Source organism: Nesoenas mayeri (assembly GCF_963082525.1).
Source record: "Nesoenas mayeri genome assembly, chromosome: 9".
Lineage (NCBI taxonomy): Eukaryota > Metazoa > Chordata > Aves > Columbiformes > Columbidae > Nesoenas > Nesoenas mayeri.
The window spans coordinates 15365901-15387790 of NC_137557.1; the positions used below are offsets into that span (position 1 = coordinate 15365901).

The window sequence follows — 21890 nt, forward strand, 5'->3', positions numbered from 1 at the left end:
GAACAAGATTTATTGCTCTCCACAGTGTTTTTCCCTGTAGTAGTTTGTTTTGTTTTTAAAGTTCCAAATTCCTTTTATAATCAGCTTTAGTAACTTATTTCTCAGGGAACTAAACCCCAAACCAAATCTGATAGGACATCCTGACAGTTACAGAACTGCCTCGGGTTGTAACCAGAACTGGCAGTGTTTGTTTCTTCTACAACTTCAACAATCACACTCCACTCACTCATTGGGAAATATGGTAGATGTTTAAAAGTCAACTTTAGTGATAAGTCAAGGCTTTTATGGTAGGGTAGTATTAACTAGTCTGAGAGTTAGTCTATTTTGTTCAAATAGCTGGATTTTATGATGAAAAATAACACAAATCTTTTCTGACAGCTTGTGCCAGAGAAAGCATGTAAAATGGTTTTCAAATGACGAGAGGAGAGAAATGAAAATTGAAAGCTGCATTGAGCATTCTACCGTCAGAAAAGGAGACAAGGGATTGAGAGCAAATTAAGACTACATAGGAAAAGAAGACTTAAAGTCAGAACTTTGTATTCTAAAATATTCCTAATAGAGCTGTGTAAGAAATCAAAAAGCACTCTGTATCTGTATATGGCTCCACTTTTTGAGCTTTGAGAAAGAAGGTCCAGTCAGTGAGTTTGCCATCTCCCTCACCTTGCACTTGCAGCAATTTGGTAAAGCAGCAGTTCCCATCAGTCTTTTGACGCAGTATGAGCCATACGAACTCTGCTCTTGAAGGCAGCACATACTGCCTTGCTCAGAAATCTTTTTAGCTTGCATGAAATAGTGTATCAAACACGCATTTAGGAAATATTAGTTTCCTTCATTACTGTTACAAGAACATGCATACATTTCCTAAATGTATCTTTTTATGAATGAGACATCAGGAAAGTGACGCATTAGAGTAGTTGGGGCGGGGGGGAAGAAGCAAGATTTGAAAGCTTTTAAGTGAGTTTTTATAGCAGTAACTGAGGCTTTTATAAAAACCATAGTTTACAAGAACAACTCCAGATTTACACAAACCTCAACAAGTCAATTTTAACTGCACTGGGAATAGCCAAACTTGGTTCATGTAAAGACGTCTGGAGTGAATACACCTTAATCAATTTAGCTGGTAAACCTAAAGATGAATATTCAGTAAACTCCATTACACTTGAATTCCACAGAATTGGTACTGACGTAAAACAAACTGCTAACTTTCTAGACACTATTATTCAAGTTAGTGTTTTCTTCTAGCATAAGCACATAGTTTTAGAAGTTCTTGAGAGTAACCAAGGACTACTGAAATTTTGGGAATTATTAGCTTCACTACAGTATAGGATTTTTTCTTCACTATTTGTTTAGAAGCTAAGAAACAAAACCATTTTCTTTGGTTTATGCTCAACTACACTGGACTAGTGGTTTTGTTTTTTTTAATTTTAGTCAATATTCTATCCCCAATTGAAATTCATACAGATCTTTTTATTGTAGTCTCTCTCCAATTCTACAGTTATCTCTGTTAAAAATAAGAGTTTACTCATACCATGATTTCCCACTAAACAGTCATGTGTATATACTGGGATGAAGGGTAGAAGTTTTGTACAGTAATTACATTAAGTGATATTTCCAATGGTAGAACTACAAAATATATCAAATGAATGTTAGTTCAAATGACATTTGAGTTTACGATGATCTTAAAAAAACCACACAATGTCTAAGCATAGTAAAACAGTGTGAAACCCCCTAAGATTAGACAGTAAATGTGGGAATCCTGCACTCACAGTAGGAATGTACTGCACAGCATTAACATGAAAGCCTGTTAAATTTGAAGCAATGCAGACAGCTAGATTTACCTGGATGTAAATGCCACTTCAAGGTGTTTAAACAAACACAAAAATGAGACAATGATGTCAGGAAAAAGGCCTTTAAAACAGGCCATCAGTCTAACTTGACTTTCCAAGTAAGAACATCAGCTTCACAAAACTGTGACACAAATGCAGTTTTATGTAAAGTACCCTTTGACACACAAGCTGTCAATGAAGCTATCACAGTCTTTTTTGACCTGCTCCCTTTTAAACAGTTAGGGAGGAGAGTCAATAGTAGCTCAAGTTTTGATTCAGTAAGTACCTTGTCTGTTTGCAAAGGAACATTATAACACCATAAAATTATATTTTTATGGTATTTATAAAACTGATAAACTAGTTTCTTTTTTTTTTTTCTCTTTTTAATGCACAAGTTTAAAACTTCATTTTCTACGTGTCTCTGCAATAGTGTTTTAGCCAGTGTTGCAAACAATTTTCACTGTGGACTACCTCACATTGTTACTCAATTGTGCAAGGTATTCACGCAGTTCTTTTGCAGCTTGGAATCTACCGTATCGCTTCTTTGGGTTGGCACACTCATCCAGCAAGGCCTCAAGTCGGCCGTCTTTGGCAATTTCAGCTGGGGGGTCGTGAAGTAGTCCTCCAGAAGTGCCACGCCATGTGGCATGTCTTGATAAAAGGTTCTGACAAATAGCATAGTAATTGTGGTCCACAGTGACACGAGCACAAAGAATCTCTTTCGAGAAGGACAGACAAGCTTCTTTGTCACAGTCATCGAATTTGCTTTCATACCACACATCCCAGTTTTCAGGTTTATCTGTGAAATATAAGGAGATAGTAAAAAAACCAATAATTAAGTGAGAGACAGGAGAAAAGAACATGTGCATCTGAGTATAATCAGAAACTCAATACACAGCAACTATAAACCAACTTTGTTTAGGTAAACTTTTAAATGTTCTAGTGTAAGATTGCATCAGACAGTTTAATATACCATTCTGCTGAAGTGGCCCTGGCAATACAGGAAAATAAGGGAAAGAAAGAAAGAAAGACAGAGGGTAAAATAGCAAAGAAGGGGAAGCAGAAAAACCAGCACGCTGAACACATTAAATCTACATGCACACACATACCCAGAGGAAAAAACGTAGCACAAACAAGTACAAGAGAATGACCCACAGCTGAAGTTGAGAGAAAAACAAACAAGCGACATGATTTATTTTAGCAACATAGATTTGGTTTCTCCAGTTGCCCTGGGAACTAACACTTGCAAGTGGCATACCAAAGAACAAAAATAACACTGCAAAGCAATTGCCATAAACTTCTGAAACATTATCTTCCAACCAACATGGTACTAAGAAAAAAATCCAAAAGAGCAAATGGCATTTACATCCACGTATAAACCCTTCTTTATATATATTAAAAACGTTATCAAAATTTGAAGGTGTAACTAGTGACCTTGCCAAAGCTGGTTTACAGAAAACACCTTACACAGTAATAATACATAAAAGGTTACTAAATATGAGATCTCCTGAGTTATTACTACGTTTTGCTAGAGAACTTTCATCTTAAGTTTCTAGATTACTGCCAGCTTTGAGAAGATGTCTTTATCATGGAGACTCACAGTTTTAGCACTATGATATACAAAGAAAAAATCATCTGTGTTTGGTAGTCTCTGAGCTGACTATTGGTCTATTCATGTATGGTGCACTGCAAGCCAGTGTAGAAAAAAAAGCGGACTGAAGGGTGACTGCCAAAACTATAAATGTGAAGTAAAATTTGTACAATGAACAGCAAACTCAAAAGGGAAAAAAAAAAGGCAGCAACAAAGGAGAATGGGAAAAAAGTACTTCAGCAAACTGAAATATGATATCTCACATAGAGTACAGTTAGATATTACTGTACAGTGCAATTGGACAGAATGTACATATTCAAATATCTAAATAGGCCTATTACTCACTCTAGACAAAGACTGTTCAAACAAACTTTCCAGAGGATTAATGAAATCAGTATTAAATGTCAAGTTTATATAAAGACTAAAAACTTTCTTATGTCCTCATTTGTTTTGTGGTTTTGATTAATTGTCAGATTACAAATCATGCTGCAAAATCCTAGTTAGATCCAAATTAGTCTGGGAACTAAACAACAGATTTAAGCATGACACTTTCAGCATTCAGTTCAATTTTAATCTAGGGTCCCTCAGAACATATACCAAATTTAATACAAAAAAAAAATAAAAAACCAAAAACCAAACCAAAAAATAAAAACACTGCCCAAACCGCCCCATCACCCAAAAAAAAAAAAGAAAAAAAAAAGAGAGAGGAGAGAGAGGAGAGAGAAAAACAAAAAACAAAACAACCAACCAACCAAACACCATACTTCCTTGTACAAAAATATGTGGATAGAAAACATAGTCTTAAAGTCAATTCAGCAGCACAGCATATGAAGTCTATTTGCAAAGCTTAAAGAAAACCCATTCACTCAAACTGGAGTCACCTGGCCTGCTGGCACTTCTGCAGAATCCAGGGTTTCACGTTCAGTGTCTCCAGCCCTCAGGTCTGTAAAGTTTTCCTTATAAGCTTAAAAGGAGTATAAATCCACATAATGCCACTTGGTTAAACATCTCTCCTGTTACCACTGCTTTGAGCTTTTACCAATGACAGAAAGATTAATGAATTTTCACTATTCCCATTTGGAGACAGCACTAAAATTACCCATTCCTTCAGTTCCATTATTACAACCAAGCCAGAGGCAGGCTATGTAACTAAGGCAAAGTGGGCAGTAGGAATGTCTTGTCATTCACAGAAAACAGAATGCCAAGACTTTGATACCTGGAAAAGATGAAAGGAACCTCTCTACTGTAGCTAAGGCAGGCCAGTCAGCCAGCCAGCCCATCTAGCTGTCCATCCATCTGCACAAACCCGTCTGACATCCAGACCCTCTCCTCCCACCCTCATCTCTCCATTTAAGCAGGATTACAAAGATTAAAAGTATATGTAAGTCACATTCAGGTAAACTCAACACTTTATAAGAATCGACAAATTGGTCAAGTTAATTAGTAGTCTAATTGCAGAAGAAAGCTAATTAGCTTGTTAATTAGTTGTCTAGCTATAAAGCCAACAAAACGGGTATTTAGCCACTACACATACTTTAAATACTGTGCTTGCAGAGAAAGCAAGAGACATGGGGTGAGGAGAGAGAAAGAAGAGACTTACTCTGTCTGATGAACCTTTTGTCTGCTACCAGAACGTTTTCTGCATCTACAATGATAACTTTCCCATCTCTCGGTCCAACTGCAAAGTTGTCAAAGCTGACATCAAGGAGGTAGAGGGCAAATTCAAAGTCATTGTTTGTCAGCTGTTCAGCTATTTCCATTAATTGCCAGGCCAGATCCACTCGTTTCTCCCATGGTGCATTAAAGTAACTCCACAGCTCTTCTCCAACATAATTGACAGCCACCATTCTTCCGCACGCTCCTAAGTACTTTGCGAACGGCCAACCCTCATCAGACGGAAAACTCTGTAAATAAAAAGATTTTTAAAAATTTTCATTAATACATAACAGCTTAGATTTTAAAAGGCTGTTGAATAAAATTTAGGAGAAACACCTGGAAATACACAACATTTCCATATACTTCTAAGTTTTGAAGGGAAAGAATAAACAGCACAAAATATATTTATGTGAGCATGAGGCCCTGCTCAACTAATAAAGGGAAAGAGTTGGAGGACCTGAGATAATATACAATCTATATCTAGCTTCCTATGTGCTATATACGCATTTATATATTCACATACATAATTCCACCAGCCATCTTTTTCTAATGGTGTTTTATACACGTCTGTTATACTAATGCAAATATACTTTCCATCAAGATAATTTTGTATCTGATATATTTTATTAAAACCTACTTTTTTAATAACATAAAGGGAAAAGCTTTAAAAAGTGGCACCTCCTTCTCTCCACGACCACACCCCCCCTTCCCATTTTCCCCAGCTGACTGGGTGCCTTTGAGGATCCTCTCACTTGAAGAACTCTCACAGGAAGGATTACAGAACAGATTAAGACATAAAAAAAGCTCAGGGTTTCTTATGACTCTGGTATTCCTTAATTGCTACATACATACTCCGTGTGTTTATTACACATGGCCACATAACATTTTTACCAAAAGTAAAAATCTGTCTCCAAACGTAGCTTTCTTGGAAGTTAACATAAGAGACTGAACAGTAATAACATCCTACAAGCAATAAAAAACCCAAACAAACAAAACTCAACCACACCAGCGTATTTTTCCTACTTCAGTTGTACTGAACGTGCCCTAAGACCTCAATATGAACAGAGAAGCACTTTAAAAGTATCCTCCATACTATGTATCAGGAAGAAACCACAAAATTTTAAATTAAGAAGCTCCAAATGAGTAGAAGTTAGCACTCTCTAAGATTAGAATGTACACGAATTGTAACAATTAGGAGATACCACTATGTGGACATGCTCCTTCCTTGTGCACCACTTTGCTATGGTATCACCAGAAACAACACATAATCAATTCTGCAATGGTCATGTAGCAAAGGTTTTACCACACCTGTGTTGAACAGCATGGTGGGTTTGAGTCTGAATGGAAACTTTATACCTCCTGGAATTCATGATAGCAGAAAACATTTATGGTAAATCAAGAAAAGATACACAGGAAGGAAATACATCACATAGAACAGAGCTGAACTACAAGACCAGTCAGGGAAGAGGTGCCCAGCACTCACCCATCTGGGTAAATATCCCACTTAAAAAAAAAAAAAATGTTAGAGAAGTTAGAGTGCTTACATACCAAATCACTGCAGCTTTAGAACCCACACCTCCTCTACAACAATCCTTAATTTTACCTATGTCTGTGGTTCCTTTGATAACAAAGTTTTGACCATTTTATCTTAAGCACTAGGCATCGGCTGACAATAAGACAAGGTTAGAATAGTGATGTTGGTCAGAAACACTAGCACCTCTGTCATACGTAAGGAACTGTAAGCCACATCTGCTCCCAAGAACTAATACTTGTTATTGAAATGCAGACAGCAAAGTTAAGGCTATATTCAGTTCACACAATAAGGCTTCAAATTTAGTATTAAAAAAAAAGCCCTGAAAACAAACAAACAAACAAACAAAACAAAACAACATGTATTTGCTTAGATCATGATAATACAATAATATAAATGACAAATACACGCTCCAATCTTTACTCGCAGAACTCAAATATTTCACTAGTGGTTTTCCACATGAGCACACTCCCATGGCAGGAACTAAGTTTCATTCAAAAGACTACTAACTGGCCTCGACCCAAAAGGTCATTAGATCAATGAATACTTTAGTAATATCCAAGAGGAAAATTCTTATAGTTGCCTTCTCTACCTTTTTTAAAAGACACCGCTGGTAAACACACAGAAAGAACAAGTGAAACAAGAACACTTGCTCAGCACTGCAACAATAGTTTCTCTTGGTTATATCCATTTCTCAGTATTTTACAACAGCTGCAGATTTCCAGAGGGAAAAAACAAAAGTCTGTGTAGAGATTGCCTCCATCTACTTTGGAGACTACCCCATTCTATGCTGATACCAGAGAACATCACTCTTAACACTTCATATGGCGCTCACTTTAAATCACCAGCACAGAACTGTAGAGTCTGCAGCTGAGCAAACCCGTTTCCCCTAACTACAGCATGGTCATTTCCATCCTTCTTCTACAGGCCTTTCAGACAGAGAACAGATTCAAGATCGAAGTTTCTGCTCTGGAAGCATGCTCCTTGCTGACTTCTTCTGTGCCAGCTGACCCACAGCCCTTCCTTTTTTTCATTATGTCAGGTGAGGAATGTTTATATATCTTTTCCCAGATATATATACCTGTCAAATAAGAAGGAATTGATGTACTTCTGATCATATAGACAGTGAGAACCTGAAGTGCTTAATCCTCCAGCATAATCCTCCAGCCTTTACTAAGTTTTCATTTTGATAAAGAACATAAAGCTTAAGGCAAATATTATTACCAAAACCATAAAATATTTAAACAGCAGGTAAGCATCAGAGCAGACAGGATTACCACTTTAACTTTTCCATTCTGAATACAAGCCTTATTATGTCAGGACATGCTGCTTAAAGTTATCTATTAGCTACTCTCATCAGGAAGATGAGCTTTCTGCTTTCCACAAGTGAAAGATGCCCACTTTCGCTTTTAAGTGGTTTTTGTTAAAAGGGCATTTGTTTAATAAAATCTGTTTAATTAAAGCATTTTATTAAATGTTATGGAGACCCTAACTGAGCCCATATCTAAAATGAAAGCTGAGTACCAGGTTAACTTGTACCCAGCTTCCAGCAGTCCTTGCTTGGAATACTTAAGAATACTGCAATTTGTTCATCTAAAGTTTTAAAATTATTTAATATTTTAAATATAATTTTAAGACAGTAAAAATACCTATTTGTTTAAGTGTTACCACTATTTGATTATTGGATCCTACTGAAGCTAAGCATCCATCTCAGACTATTCTGGCTCAGTGTGTCCTCTATGGAATTTCAAGGACTCTTCAAAGTTTCTACATAGCCAATCTTGCCTACATGGTACATGTGAAGAAATCAAAATCATGTTTTATATATATTGTTGACATAGTTTGTCATCTTTATAGCAAAAGCCATTAAGCTAACCTCTGACATGGCAAGTGCAGAAGACAATTTTAGGGGAAATAACTATGTTTACCATTACAAAGAAAAACCTTTCTTGGTTGGTCCAAAGGACATCAGACCCGTATTAATAACAGAATAGGTTCAAAGTTTTTCGGGTATCTAAGCATCTGTATTTCTACCCTATTTTGATCACCTGATCTACCCACATAGTTGAATCTGGTCATGAAAAATCCTGAGGATGATACAGAACTCATTTGATGGCTTTGAGACCAGTATGATATTTTCAAGCTGTGATACCGTATAACGGAGCAAAACTAAATCTCTCTAACTGAATCCACTATGCAACTAGGATGACATTGTACAGTCCAAAGGTTTTTTATCTGTAGGCCTCAGGGCAATTTATGAAGGTGGTAAATATGGACAAACATCCACTATTTTGAAGAAAGTCAAGCAATACATTCCGCAGTTGAGAACTTGGTTTTTTAGCTTGTTCTGTGGTTAGCAAAATAACCTTCCAACAAATGAAGTGTGTTCTAATTGTGTGTTCATCACTTATTCTACAAACAGACCAATAGAATGAAAACTCATGCCTGTGGCATCAATGAATGCCACCAAACAGATTCCATGCACATTTATCCTTTCTGATATCATTTTGATCTGTGCTGGATCAAAACAAACCAATAGCCAAACAGCTGTTGTCCATCAAATGAAATTAGTTATTTACAAAGGAACATGTCATTTCACTCAAAAAGAATCAAACAGGAGTTGGTGCTAATGCATAACCTCCAGAGAACTATGGGTAAGCAAAATTTTTTCATTCCAGTGAGAGGGGTCAAGGGGCATATAGGAAAATTCAAAGTACTACCTACCAGCATCTACCAGGAAAAAGACATAAAGCTTAGTATTGGGGAAGTCCAAATGTGCATACCTGTACTCATGCAAGTCTACTTTATCCATATATTATAAACCAAATTTATATTTTGAAATTGAGAAAATTTACTCTGATTACATTTTCTGTTAAACAGAAGTTTAACTGATTTTACCAACTGTGCATAACATTTTCATATTGCTGCATTTTATTAGCACTCAATGCAATATATTCAATTCAAGTGCTACAGTAATGATACCTAAATATTTTTATTTAAGTATGAATTTGGACCACACCACTCCTTTTATTTTTCACTCTCCTCCTTTCCAGTCCTGCTCTGCTTATTACTTTGCCTCCCTTTACAAATACAAATTCAACCACAAACAGCTGAACCTGGCAAAGGCCATGCTATCGTGGAAGCGAAGGTGTCCATCTCTCCTAGCACACCAAGCACACTCACTTCAATCCCTTCCTTCACATCATGAGGAAAGCAACGCAGCTGGTACTTGCTGGGCTGGTGGTGTTGGATCAGCAGCCTGATCCAGCTCATCACATCGCTGCATCATGCTGGTACGGACAAAAGAAAGGGAGAAGTCCTGAACAGGCAAGTGCAGAAGAGAGGAAAGCAGCTGAGGGGACATTGCTTTCTAGCAGCAGCAGGGATTTATGTAATGGATTAAACTCATTTTGAATGTACAGAGTCCGTCACAATGGTACACTGATCTTCAAAACACACCTATTCTGCTTCCTGCATTGTGTGCACTGAATTTCATTTCACACAAGAAATTCTAGGAGCAGTTTGGTTTATTAAGAAGTGAATATTCTTAACATTACTGGTAAAATATCTGCATGCCATACTGTAACACAAATATATTTATAACTCTATGGCAATAAAAGGATCTTTTGACAACAGGAGTGCAGGGAATCCTGCCAACATCTGTACATGTACAAACAACATCTCTGTTTTGGCTCCCTTCCAACTGGCATGTAACAGCCACATCTACACTTCATTACCCAAGTCAGGAGCCGAAGAAGGGGATAAAAATATGTACAAGTACCTCATTCAGCAGTTTCATGTTCTCTCAGTGAATTTGATAAGAATATTAATTGAAGTGCAGATCTGTTGTCTTTGCAAGGACAGATTTGTAACTTTGTGTACTACTCTATTTTGAAAGCGTTTTTCTACATGTAATTGCAGCTAACTGAACACGAGGATTTTGGTTTTCTTCCTCTATTAAAAATTTGAAAGCCAGTAAGACATGAACACACACTTCTACAGTCATTAAACACGTTTTACATCATCAACTTGCATTTAGAAACAAAAATATATTAATATCTGTCCAAAAATCTCTGATTTCTGTAGAGTAATGCATAATACAGTTTTTATTTTAATTCTCAAATTATTAGTAGTATAAATATTTTATTAGATAATTTTGTACTTGAATATGCTACTTGAAGACTTAAAAATGTGCATTTGACAATTAAGATAAAAACTAAGCTCTTGTTCAAAACCACAAACTGCTATCTGACAAAAGCATCTGCAATTCTGATGCACCCACTGACATTTTAGCTGTGAATATACACAAAAATGCCATGGAAATCACTAACAATTAAGCTTTTAAGAGTGTTTTAAAATATAGTAATGCATATGAAAAACTACAAACAGGTAGTTTAGGAAGTTTTTCCTCATTAAAATTGTTACCTTTTTCTATTCACACAGAAATATGTATAATCTTCTAACAGCAAGACGGAAAACAGTAAGTATGACAAAAACGTCTGCTTACCTCTATTCCCAGTGACACATACATTAAAAAAAAAAAAATATTACTTGCCTTAATTAGCATAGCTACAAGATATCTCTCTAATTAAGGCTTAAAAACCTAAGCCCACCCTGTCAAAGGGACAAAGGTCACTTTGTTCCTGCAAGAATGATACTGCATTTACGTCTTTAAAAAGATTACACTGTAGTCTCAGAATAAATATTAAGAATTCGTAGGGTGAATTTATCATTTCACTGAAGCATGAAACACACTATCAGTGCATTTGTCTTCCTCACTTCCATCTGTCTAAACACAAGAAGATACACAAATCTGCCACTGCTTTTGAATGTTCAGAGCTGTGAATTAGATGATGCAGTAAAGACTCAGCAGCTTGAAGGAGATAAGGTCTATTGTAGTCTGCAATAGCACAAACCCTCTTTGAATTAAACACTTAAAAGGATATTAGTTTATCACAACCAAGCACATAATTCATCCTAATAATCAAGTCCAAAAAAGGCCAAAAGTTTAAGTAATGGCTGACATCTTTGAGCTGCTGTACCACGGTACTATTAAAAAAAAATGCTTTTCATTTTCAAAACTACCCTGAAAGGTGATACATGTCACTACCAATTTTTGTATGAAGTGAATTCCATCCCCCCAAAAAAACCCAAAACAAAGAAACAAAGAGTTCACCTTAAATACAATAGAAATAAAAAACATATGCAAAACAGAGTGGGACTTCTCTTCCCATTCCTTATGATCCTGAAGACCTTGATGGCAAAATTACACTCTTTGTGACGCCTTCACTAAAATCATCCTACTAAACTCTGCCCAAGCACAAACTGGCATGGCAAGTAGAATTTAAATAATGGGCTTTTTCTCAAAAGGAAAAAAAATCGCTCTCTCTCCCAGAGTACTGTTGATTCTGCAGTGTAAACAGAAGTAGCACTTGCATTAGTCACCAAGGCAAATAAGTGAAGCTCTGGAGCCACGCAGGCATGGAGATCAGATTTTACAACGAAACTTTTCAGATCAAAGAAGGTTAAAAGCACAGCCTAAAAGCAGTTGCCCTCTTCCAATCTGCATTCTAGAAGATACATATTCAAATGTATTTGCAAATGCTAGTGAGTATAATGAAGAAAATTTCATTCTCAATTATATGCCAAATTACTTGACATTCAACTAAAACTCCCACAGAAGTTAAGCATGTACATATATAGCCTACACAGAGCGAAGAGCAGATTTCATTGAATATTCTAAATATTAGTATTCCCAATGAAATTACATTTCCTTCATTTGACTTTTGTTCAGTTTCAATCAAATCAGTGAAATATTCTTGTAACATGAGGCTACTAGATTTTATTCCAACAAAACAATGATTTTTTTTGTTTCTTTTTAAAAACATGCACAATGGAAATTCTGGGAGAGACAATAAATTCATCTCCTTTCTCCACAATGCTAGAAGTATGTAGAACAGGAATCAAGAAAAACTAAACCCTGACTTTAACATCTAAAATTTAAATCCTTTGTTTTCTGAATTATCTTTTCTACAGGTGTCAGCTGACTGGTTTGTGCAAAAAAAAAAATAAATAATAATAATAATGTTAATAAAAGTTAAGACATGAAAAGAAAAAAAAATCAATTTACCATAAAGTAACATTTGTAGAGACATTCCTTAAGCCTAGCTTATGTTTACTGCAAACAGAGAAAATAGCTTTCAAACAAAGAGTCCAGCTACATGGGAGTAATTTGAAGACATGGGAAGTCATTATTTCAATCATCTGCAGCAGCCTGCAGTGAATCTTTAAAATGAACTAATGTATGAAATTGCAGATAATCTAAAAGCCTCGAAGCAACTGGAGATAATATGACTAGTAACAAGTGATCTCAAACTAAGTTTTAACTTTTTCATAAATCAGAGGTAAATAGTCAACATTTTAAAATCCTACACACTATACTCAGTCTGTCAAAATACCAGTATTTGTATGAGCCAGGACTTAAATTGTATTATACAAGTCCACTAGAGGACATATCAGGTAGTGCTGATAACCACCTTAAATCCACTACTTGATATATAGCATAGGAATTATATATCAGAAATGCCAAATTCAGAAACGAAGCAAGCTTAAAAGGTACCAAGTATTAATACTAGACGGCATTCTACCAGTGTATTTAGACTAAAACTACAGAAAATAGCCTATGAGTAGAACAACTTGCGTGACTTTTTTTTTTAAAAAAAGAGAGACATCCCAAGCAAGAAAAGTTACCCATTTACTTCTCACCGAGTTACGCATGGATCAGGAAAATAATTCTGTAAAACATTTGGCTAAATTGCTACTTTGAGTGAATTCAGCACAAGAAATTGTTTCAAAGAGATCACAGTTAATGTCTTAATGTATGTTTACCAGATGGCAGTTATTGCTCTTCCCGTAACAAAACCAAACAGAAACCTCATTGATGACATGAAGAGAAACCAGAAGAATTTTAGGTTCTGTGGCAAAAGACTGTTCATGCACAGTAATTATACCAGGAATACAGATACAGCAGTTGGTTTTGTTTTGGGTTTATTTGTTTGGTTGGGGTTTTGTTTGTTTTGGTCTGTTTTTTTTTTTTTTCTTTAGTTTTGTTTATTTATTTTTTCCCACTAGGAATAACAATGATTAGAAGTTACGAGAAGAATAAAGCCATTAAGCTTAAGTATTTAGAAAGCTAAATATATATCTGAGAAAAGGCAATGATTTACACAATCTAGTAAAAATGCAGAAATACTGCTGTTTTCCATATAGGTATTGGAATTTTTCTTAGAGTTGGAAGAACTAAAGTCTTTCAGACTTGTAATTTACATACAAGATACAAACGTTTACCACCATTCTTTGAAGAATCGCCATTCTAGACAGGTTGTTAAAAGCTACAGGTCAAGACAAAGTTGCATTAATGCACTCTGGATAGAATTCACAGACACCTTGTACAGTTTGAGAAAAAAATAAAAGCACATTACTTGCAAGCATTTTATTTAGTTCTATTTTACTAGCAAAGTTTGTGTGCCAACTTCAAGTTTGCTTTGAAAACAAAGCAAATGTGCCGTCATTTGAATAGTGCATCTGGCGATACTGTGCACCAGTGCAACAGCCAGCACTGAGTATTGCAAGACCAGCTCTAGATGCACTTTTGCTACTACCGTTAATAAAACCTATGTTTCAGTTTTGACGGGACAGATGTAAACTGTCTTTTCAGCCAAACATAGCATCTTAGGAGAAATACAACCACTTTACTAAAAAATACAGTTTTCTTATCTAGAAGCAATTTCTTACTTCAGCAGAAGTGAGCTATATTGTAGTTTCCTTAACTCCCAGAACAAGGAGTTCTCCTCTTCACCTTGTTTTTCAGGGTATTGTTGGGTTTGGGGGTTTTTTCATGTTTAAGTACATAACTTAAAACTCAGCCCACAGGCCTTCATGTGTTAGACAACAAGCAGCCACAGTGGCACAACGGCAGCAGCTGGAAAACTAAGACAACTGCCATGGCTCCAAATAGGAAATCTGGAGTCTGATAGAGACCAGTGTAGGAGCTCTGTGGAAAATAAGAGCTATGTCTAGAGAAAACTTAACTATTCCCCAAACCTTTCTGTTCAACTGCCTTGGTTTTGAAAAGAATCTAGTTAGGAAATGGGGAATGAAAGAAGAGTTAAAGACTGAACAACAACCTTAGCCTGTATGGAAATTAACCACAGGCAGCAAACATTTTTCATTCTATAACAGCAAGTTTATGTTTCTATTTGCTAATGAAAATAAAAATTACTCATGTTTCTTCATAAAGTTAAATAACATTCATTATCTAAGTACATGCCATGGTTAAAAAAATGAAGAAAGTTTCTCCAGTAGAGTTATTTAAAAAAAAAAAAACTACAAGGTGGGTGGTTTATAAAAAGTCACGGGGCGAGAATAAATGTACTTACATCCACACCGGTTCTCTGAATTCTGCAAGAAGTGAATATTCACACTGTACTCAGTCTGTAACCCGATTTATTTTTAAAATTTTGCTATTTTTTCATAAGGCAACTTTGGCTGACTTATCTTTGCAAGTGTTTGACGAACATAGTCATTACATTCAATTATGAATCAGATGCCATGCAGAGATCCTGTCCTCCAGGTGATTCCTATTTAAAAAATCTGTTATCCATTAAATGAGTTGAAGGGCACAGCAGCAAGTTTTTTGTTGCTTTTGTCCAAATAAGCTGTTTGTGTTTATATAAAATATCAGTTTAGAGGTGGCAAATTTTGATTACCGATCACAACTCATTTTACTAAAAAGTATTTGGCTTTATTGCAGGAAAGGGCTAGAAAGACGAAGGAAAAAACCCAAACCTATCAGAAGTTCAATCTTAAACATTTACATTTCAAGGTAAAAAATTCTTTCCTCAACCCTTGCGTACAAGTTGTTTCATTCAAATGTGAATTCAGATCAAAATGTGAGAGGATTTAATTACTGACTAGATTAGTGAGATTCTACAAAAGTAAAAATAATATTTTAATACCCAGAAAAGATGTAAGTTGTGCCAAATAATAATGCAGGTATCCTTCTGTTTGTTTCATGAAGTGGCAAAAGGGGCTGAATTCTTCACTGAGTACACCTACGCGACTGTTTAACAAATGTGGATAAAGAAGCTATACAAAAAAAAAAAAAAATAGATATTGAATTAGCATTACAATAAGTAATCTAAATAAAACTATGCTGGTATACTACTGTTCAGAGACTTTTAACAAAAGTCTATCATGCTATGGGCTAGACCCCCATCTGAAGACTTCCTGCAGCAAAAGCTGTCAGTTAGTTGTGACAATATGCAGCTTGTAAGCAATGCCACTTTAGGAATAATCCATACTCCAAATAGGCTTCAAGCTAAAATCCTGATCTCTGATAAAAAGTCTTACAGTCCAGAAATTACTAGCTCTAGTAGATTATTACAGTGAATTTTCTATTATAAAGCAAAGATCAAGCTTTAAATTCAGTGCCTATTCACACTTGACTGCTTCTATAACTTAAAACCACAGAACTTCAATGCATGAAACACTGAGAATTCAGAAGTTATCTCCACTTCTAAACCAAAAATGTTACTCATCACAGTGTTTAAACAGTCGCATGAGTGTTTCATGAAAAGCTCAAAGCAAAAACTAGCAATACTTTTCCTTGTACCTTCCAGTGACAGACAGCATCAGTTAAACGCATCAGTTTTATTTATTTATTTAAAATTAACATCTGAATCTTCACATGACCTCATGCAGGTTTCCTTTCTTGGAAGCAGCTCGTTTTCAGAACAAGGCTACGAGTCTCATTCCTGTGCTAATATCTGCCCTCATCAATACTGCAGAAACTATACCATGAGATGTTTTACACATCTTATCTATAAATACAAGCAAGCTTCTCAGTAGTTGGTTACAACTTCCGGAAAGTAACTTCACCTCTATTAAAGAGTGCCTTGCATCTCACTGTTGCAATAGCCACATAACACAGGATTATCTGTTCCTTAGATGTTTCTCAGGTTGAGAACAGAAAGGTACGTGACATGTTATGCACATGAGAAAAGCTCATTCAGATTCATATATATAAGATATCTCGTGCTCGACTGAGCGAAGGTATTCAAGCCTTCAGTACCCATTACCAAAGTTGAGGAATACTCTTCTGGAAACTACATTGAGTGTTTAAACACACAAAGCTGGCCTGAAGTTCCCCAGAAATATTTTCCAGTATATACCTATTCATCAAAATTTAAAAGACCCTGCAAAACACTTGATCTAGTAAGAGATGACAGACAACTTTACTGCTCTCTGCACTGGTAAAGGCTGCCTCACTTCCCACCAATTTGACTGCTCCGCTCTCAGAAGCAGCTTTGCCAAGATAAATGGTGAGCAAAGTGCTTAAGTTCACATTCAAAGATTTTAATCTCTTCAACAGATTTGCTTGACAGCCTCAGGGCTCATCCACAGCTTACCAAGAAGTTGACAGGGATCAAGACTCTTACCTCAACCAGTGCTGCCCACTGCCTTTGATCCAACCCACAATAGTACACACAACTGTGTCATACCCTTTGTCTGTAAAGCATTTATCAGCCCTGCAAACTACGAAGAAACTGTAATACAAAGCTGCTTTCTGACCATTTAGGTCTAGGCTCGGTATGCGGGAATCAGTGTTCAAACTCAAAACTCTAAGTTGTATAAAATGCAGCCAAAACAAATTGATTCTCAAAGAATTTCCAACTATATTCAGCAAAACAGTTTTGATTTTCTTACCAAAGTGGACTTTCCTTTTTCACTGTGCTCAGAAGTAACTTTACAGCAAAATGGAAAAGACACACTGTACCCTAAGTCCATTGAGAAGCAAATTGGAAACTTTGAAAACAAAACCCAAGAGCTGTATTTACATCTAGAGACTGAGGGCGGAAGGCATGCTACCCCAAAACATATTTTTAATTAAGTAGTGTTCATAAATGCGTTCTCTATAAATTAATCAGTAGGTGAGGGTAAGAGGGTAAAGCCTGCAGCACTGCTCTTTGAGGATTAGATATTTCTTGGTCTCTTACTAGACAAACAGCAGATATTTACAATTGTAATCATGCTGTGATGCTTTCAAACATATTTGCAAGTATTCTTTTTATCATACACTGGATAAAAGCAAGGCCAGACCAGTACTTAGACAAAACAATTCTGAGTCCAAACTTACACACTAAAGGCATTCATGGAGTTCCCTCAGTAGTGTAAAGAGCCTAAATGCAAGGATACAATCTAAATAGATATGCAATAGAGGCAACTGAGTGGTGCTACACAATAGAACAGTTTGCTACAAATTTTTCACCTAAAAATTTACATTACATGTTAAAGCACAGATTTCTGTTCTGCATGCATAACCAGTCCTCCTAATTAAAGAAGATAAAATATGTAACTGCTTAAAAGACTACACTGTTCATTTATTTGTTGCTCCATTTTCAGGCTACGAAATACCTATTTCTAATTGTCACCAAAAGAAAAACAAGGATTTTATATAGGTCACATAAGAGCACGACATGGCATGAAGTCAGTTTTTGAAGAGGAAAGCACAACAGCATTACAGTAAAGATTCTACCCGCTAACTATTAAACCAGACCCTAAGAAACTAATCAGAGATTCCCATAGCTGCCTTAGGAATATATGTGTTATGGGAGATGCTGTAGGATTAAAGCCTAACACTTAACTGTAAGAAAGGCATAATCCACCAGAAAGCATCTGCCTTACAGCGTGCCACCCTGTCTGCCTCCTGCGCCACAGCTGCCTGCTCGCACCCTTCCCTACCCAGCAGAAAGGCAGGAAGGATGGACAACGAGTTAAAATCCTCAGGTGCAGCAGCGCCGACGAGGAAGCCAAATCGTGAAAACACACAGAGTCTTCAAGGAAGAGAGAAAAACTATGAGACCGAGTGAGATACAGAGATGACTCCTGCCCAGAGTGGGCATCAGAGACCCTCTTCCCAGCTCGCCCAGCCGGTACCTTCACACGGGTCACTGTTAGGGCAAAGCCCGAGAGGAGGACCCCGGCGCCTCGCCGCTGTTTGAGGACAGCCCACAGCAGCGCTGCTCGCCCGGCGCGGCGGCCAAGGAGACCCAGGCCGCGGCGGGGGAAGGGGCGGAGGGGCCAGGGTGGGCGCTCGGCCGTGACCGGGCGTTGAGCGCGGGCGCCGCCGGCCCCCGCCCAGCACCACGGAGAGCAGGCGGGGCGGGCGCCCATCCGGGCGCGCTCACCTGCAGCACCAGCGGCTCGGGGTTGAAGGCGAGGGTGATGAGCAGCTGCATGCGCTCCGAGTCCTTCAGGTTGCGCAGCAGGAAGCTGCCCGAGTCCTTGGTCTCGGCGTAGCGGCGGACCAGGCGGTCGAGCAGGCGCTGCGAGGGGCAGTGCACCAGGTCCGACCAGCCCTCCACGGCGTCCGGGGTGAGGAGGCGCACGTCGCCGTTGAGGCTGGCGAACTCGGTGGCGTGCAGGGCCTGCAGGAGGTCGCAGCGGCCCCTGCCGGTGGCGCGGCGGCAGATCTTGGTGTCGATGTCGGCGAGCTCCTGCGCGGAGCCCAGGCGCTTGAGCACGACGCGGCGGCTGCCCTCGCGGGGCTCGCCGTAGCGCGCGAAGTAGACGTTCTTGACGTTGAAGAAGTCGAAGAGGCGCAGGCGGCCCCAGCTCTCCAGCCGCAGCTGCCCGTTCAGGAACTTGCGGCACCAGCTGGTGCCCCAGCAGGCCGGGCACTTATTGAGCTGCAGGAAGCGCCGCTCCGACAGCTCGTTGCGCTGCAGCGAGGCCAGCAGCGAGTGCGTGTTCAGCACCAGCGCCGCCGCCAGGCTGCCCAGCACCGCCAGCTTCACGTAGCGGTACAGCCGCCCCAACTTCAGCGACACCAGCCGCAGCATCGTCCCGGACGGGCCCGGGCCGGGCCCCCCCGCCCTCCGCCGCGCTCGCTCCCCGCCCCGGTCGCGCCGCGGCTCCGGCACCAATAAACTCTCCGCCTCGCCGCTCGCCCGATAAAAGGCGGCCAAGTTACTGAGGGGACGGCGGGGAGGGGGAGGCGAGGGGAGGCGGGGAGGCGCCAGCAGCCCGCCGGCCCGGCCGGCCCCGCCCCCGGGGGAGGGGCTCGGGCTCCGCCGCCGCCACCGCTCCCGCTGCCGCGGAGGTGGGCGCGAGCCGCCCGCCCCCCACCCCCAGGCACCTCCTCCTCCCGCCGCTGTCCCCGCCCACCCGGGGCGGGGCCTCGCGCGAGCGCCGGCTGCCGCGGCGGTTGGCTGCACGTGATGCGGCGTGGTCGCGTGCGGCCCGCCCCCCCTCGGAGGCGGAGGGAGGGGCCGCCACGCGCGCGAGGCGGGGGCGAGGAGGGCGGGGCTCGGGGAGGTCCGTGTGCGCGCGCTGAAAAAGGGGCGGGGTGAGAGGCGGGCACGCGGGCGGGGCGTCGCGTCCTTCCCGCCTCCTCGACCCCGGCCGCGCCGGAGTCTCGCGCCGCCTGGGTCGGGGTGGGGGGTCAGCAGCCGTCGCCGCCATGTTGGCCGCTGCCCCCCCTGTGGCCCCGGGCAGGGGCGCTCTCGGGCTGCCAGCGGGAGGCGGCTGCCTAAAGCCGGCCCGGGCCAGCGGTGCTGCACGACCGGCGGGACTGCTGGCAGTGCGGCTTCCATCACCCCGTGCGGCCCTACCCGCCCCTCAGCGCCCGCCGCAGCCAGCCCCGCACAGCGCGGGGGGCGCGAGCCGCCCTCAGGGGTGTCCGCGGCGGTGCGGCCGCTGTGGCTGTGGGGGCGCGGCGGGACCGGTCCCGCGCGGCTCAGACCTGCCGCGCAGCGGCTGCCGGCGGACACGCACCGCGGGTGCCCGGGACGCCCGGGACCCGGCCTGGCGCCCGCGGGAGAGGCTGGCTGCAGCCCTTCCCGCCGCGTCCTGCTCACCGGGCTTCCCATCCGGAAAGAGGCACGGAGCTGAAGTCCGTGCCAAACACCCTGTACAACTCTGCAGTTTACAAACAAGCCTTACAGCCACCCGGCTGCATAAACCAGTTTGGTTTGCTGGGGCCGCGGGACCGGTTTAGCAGTCTCAGGTTCCAGCTGGCACGGGCAGTTCGTGTGTTTGCCGGTGTCTCGGTTTTACGTGGGACCGCGACAGCGTGTCCAGAGCCGCGTTCGTCCCGCCGCAGTGTGGAGGGAGCGACGTGCCGCCCGCAGCGCCCGCTCCGCTCAGCCGCGCTCTGTAGCCTGCACTGTCTGTCCATCCGCGTTAGCTGGCCACAGTTTAAGAACCGTTCTGTAAAACTAACACAGAACAGAGAAAGAAAGAGATTAAGAATGAAAAACAACAACAAAAACAACAAAACCAAAACAACAACCGAAAAAAAAAAACCCCCACACAAGTGGAAGTCCCAATTCTTTCAACACCGCCTTTCTAAAAGTGAGCCTGGCCTCTCCCTACTTAGACAACCTTCATATTGCTTGTTCTGTCTCAAAAGTGCAGCACAGATATGATCGTTGGGGGAAGAAATGTAGCAGACTGGATAATTTCCAGTTATTTCATTTGCATGATAGATAAATTTAAGTATTGAGTATCTAGCATATTGGAAGTACATGTCTTTTTTACATTAGCATGTATTTATCTCCCTATGTACTGCGTTTTCACATTTATATGTATAAAAACAGCTTAAAGAATCCATCATACTGAGAATTTGTTACTGTTGAATGTGTACAGTGAACTTGCACCTCTTAGTGTTTATCAGGCGTGACCACATTGTTAAATGCTACTGGCAGAGTCAAAACATCCAGTCAGCAAACCACTGGTTTTATTAAACCATAAATACTTATACATAACAAATAAGTGTATGTAACCTTCCTTAACTCAAGTCTTAGTGTGTGGACACAGTGCTTGGTGCCACATTTCAAATAATAATAATAGATGCTCATAGATGAACAGATTTTTTTTTTTTTCTGGACATAAACTCCAAACTCATAAGCCAAACAAGTTTGGTCTTACGTTGGTACTCTTTTTTTTTCATCTAACAGTATTTAGTCTGTAACTTATTAAGTCACTAACAAATCCAAATATAAACAAATATATTGAATTATTGTTTATTTTCTACATTGTGTATTTCTCAAGCTTTCTCATTTGTTCTGAATATGAACAGAATATTTTAATCTTTACTAGATAAAACCATAGTTTAAAAGTACAAAGAATCTTTTAAATAGTTTAATATGCTTTTCCAACAACACTGGCGTGTTCTTAAAGCATTTGACATTGCAAATCCATAAACAAATAAATAAATCTGCTG

At 40.1% G+C, this 21890-nt stretch overlaps 1 protein-coding gene across 1 annotated transcript; it reads right to left on the reverse strand.

Moving 5' to 3' along the window:
* Positions 1-1577: 1577 nt before the first annotated feature.
* Positions 1578-19610, reverse strand: DIPK2A (divergent protein kinase domain 2A). The gene is made up of 3 exons (XM_080349641.1): positions 18853-19610; positions 5018-5321; positions 1578-2625 (listed from the first exon to the last, which is right to left on the reverse strand). The coding sequence occupies exons 1-3, from the start codon at positions 19504-19506 to the stop codon at positions 2294-2296; spliced, it is 1290 nt and encodes a 429-aa protein (XP_080205767.1). The 5' UTR covers positions 19507-19610; the 3' UTR covers positions 1578-2293.
* Between the last annotated feature and the right edge of the window lie 2280 nt (positions 19611-21890).

Excerpts from the sequence above, each read along its gene's own strand:
- DIPK2A (XM_080349641.1), bottom strand. The coding sequence starts at position 19,506 with ATGCTGCGGCTGGTGTCGCTGAAGTTGGGGCGGCTGTACCGCTACGTG. Across the intron at positions 5,322-18,852 it reads CCGAGCCGCTGGTGCTGCAG|AGTTTTCCGTCTGATGAGGG; the intron begins GTGAGCGCGCCC and ends TTTTATTTACAG. Across the intron at positions 2,626-5,017 it reads CAAAAGGTTCATCAGACAGA|ATAAACCTGAAAACTGGGAT; the intron begins GTAAGTCTCTTC and ends TATATTTCACAG.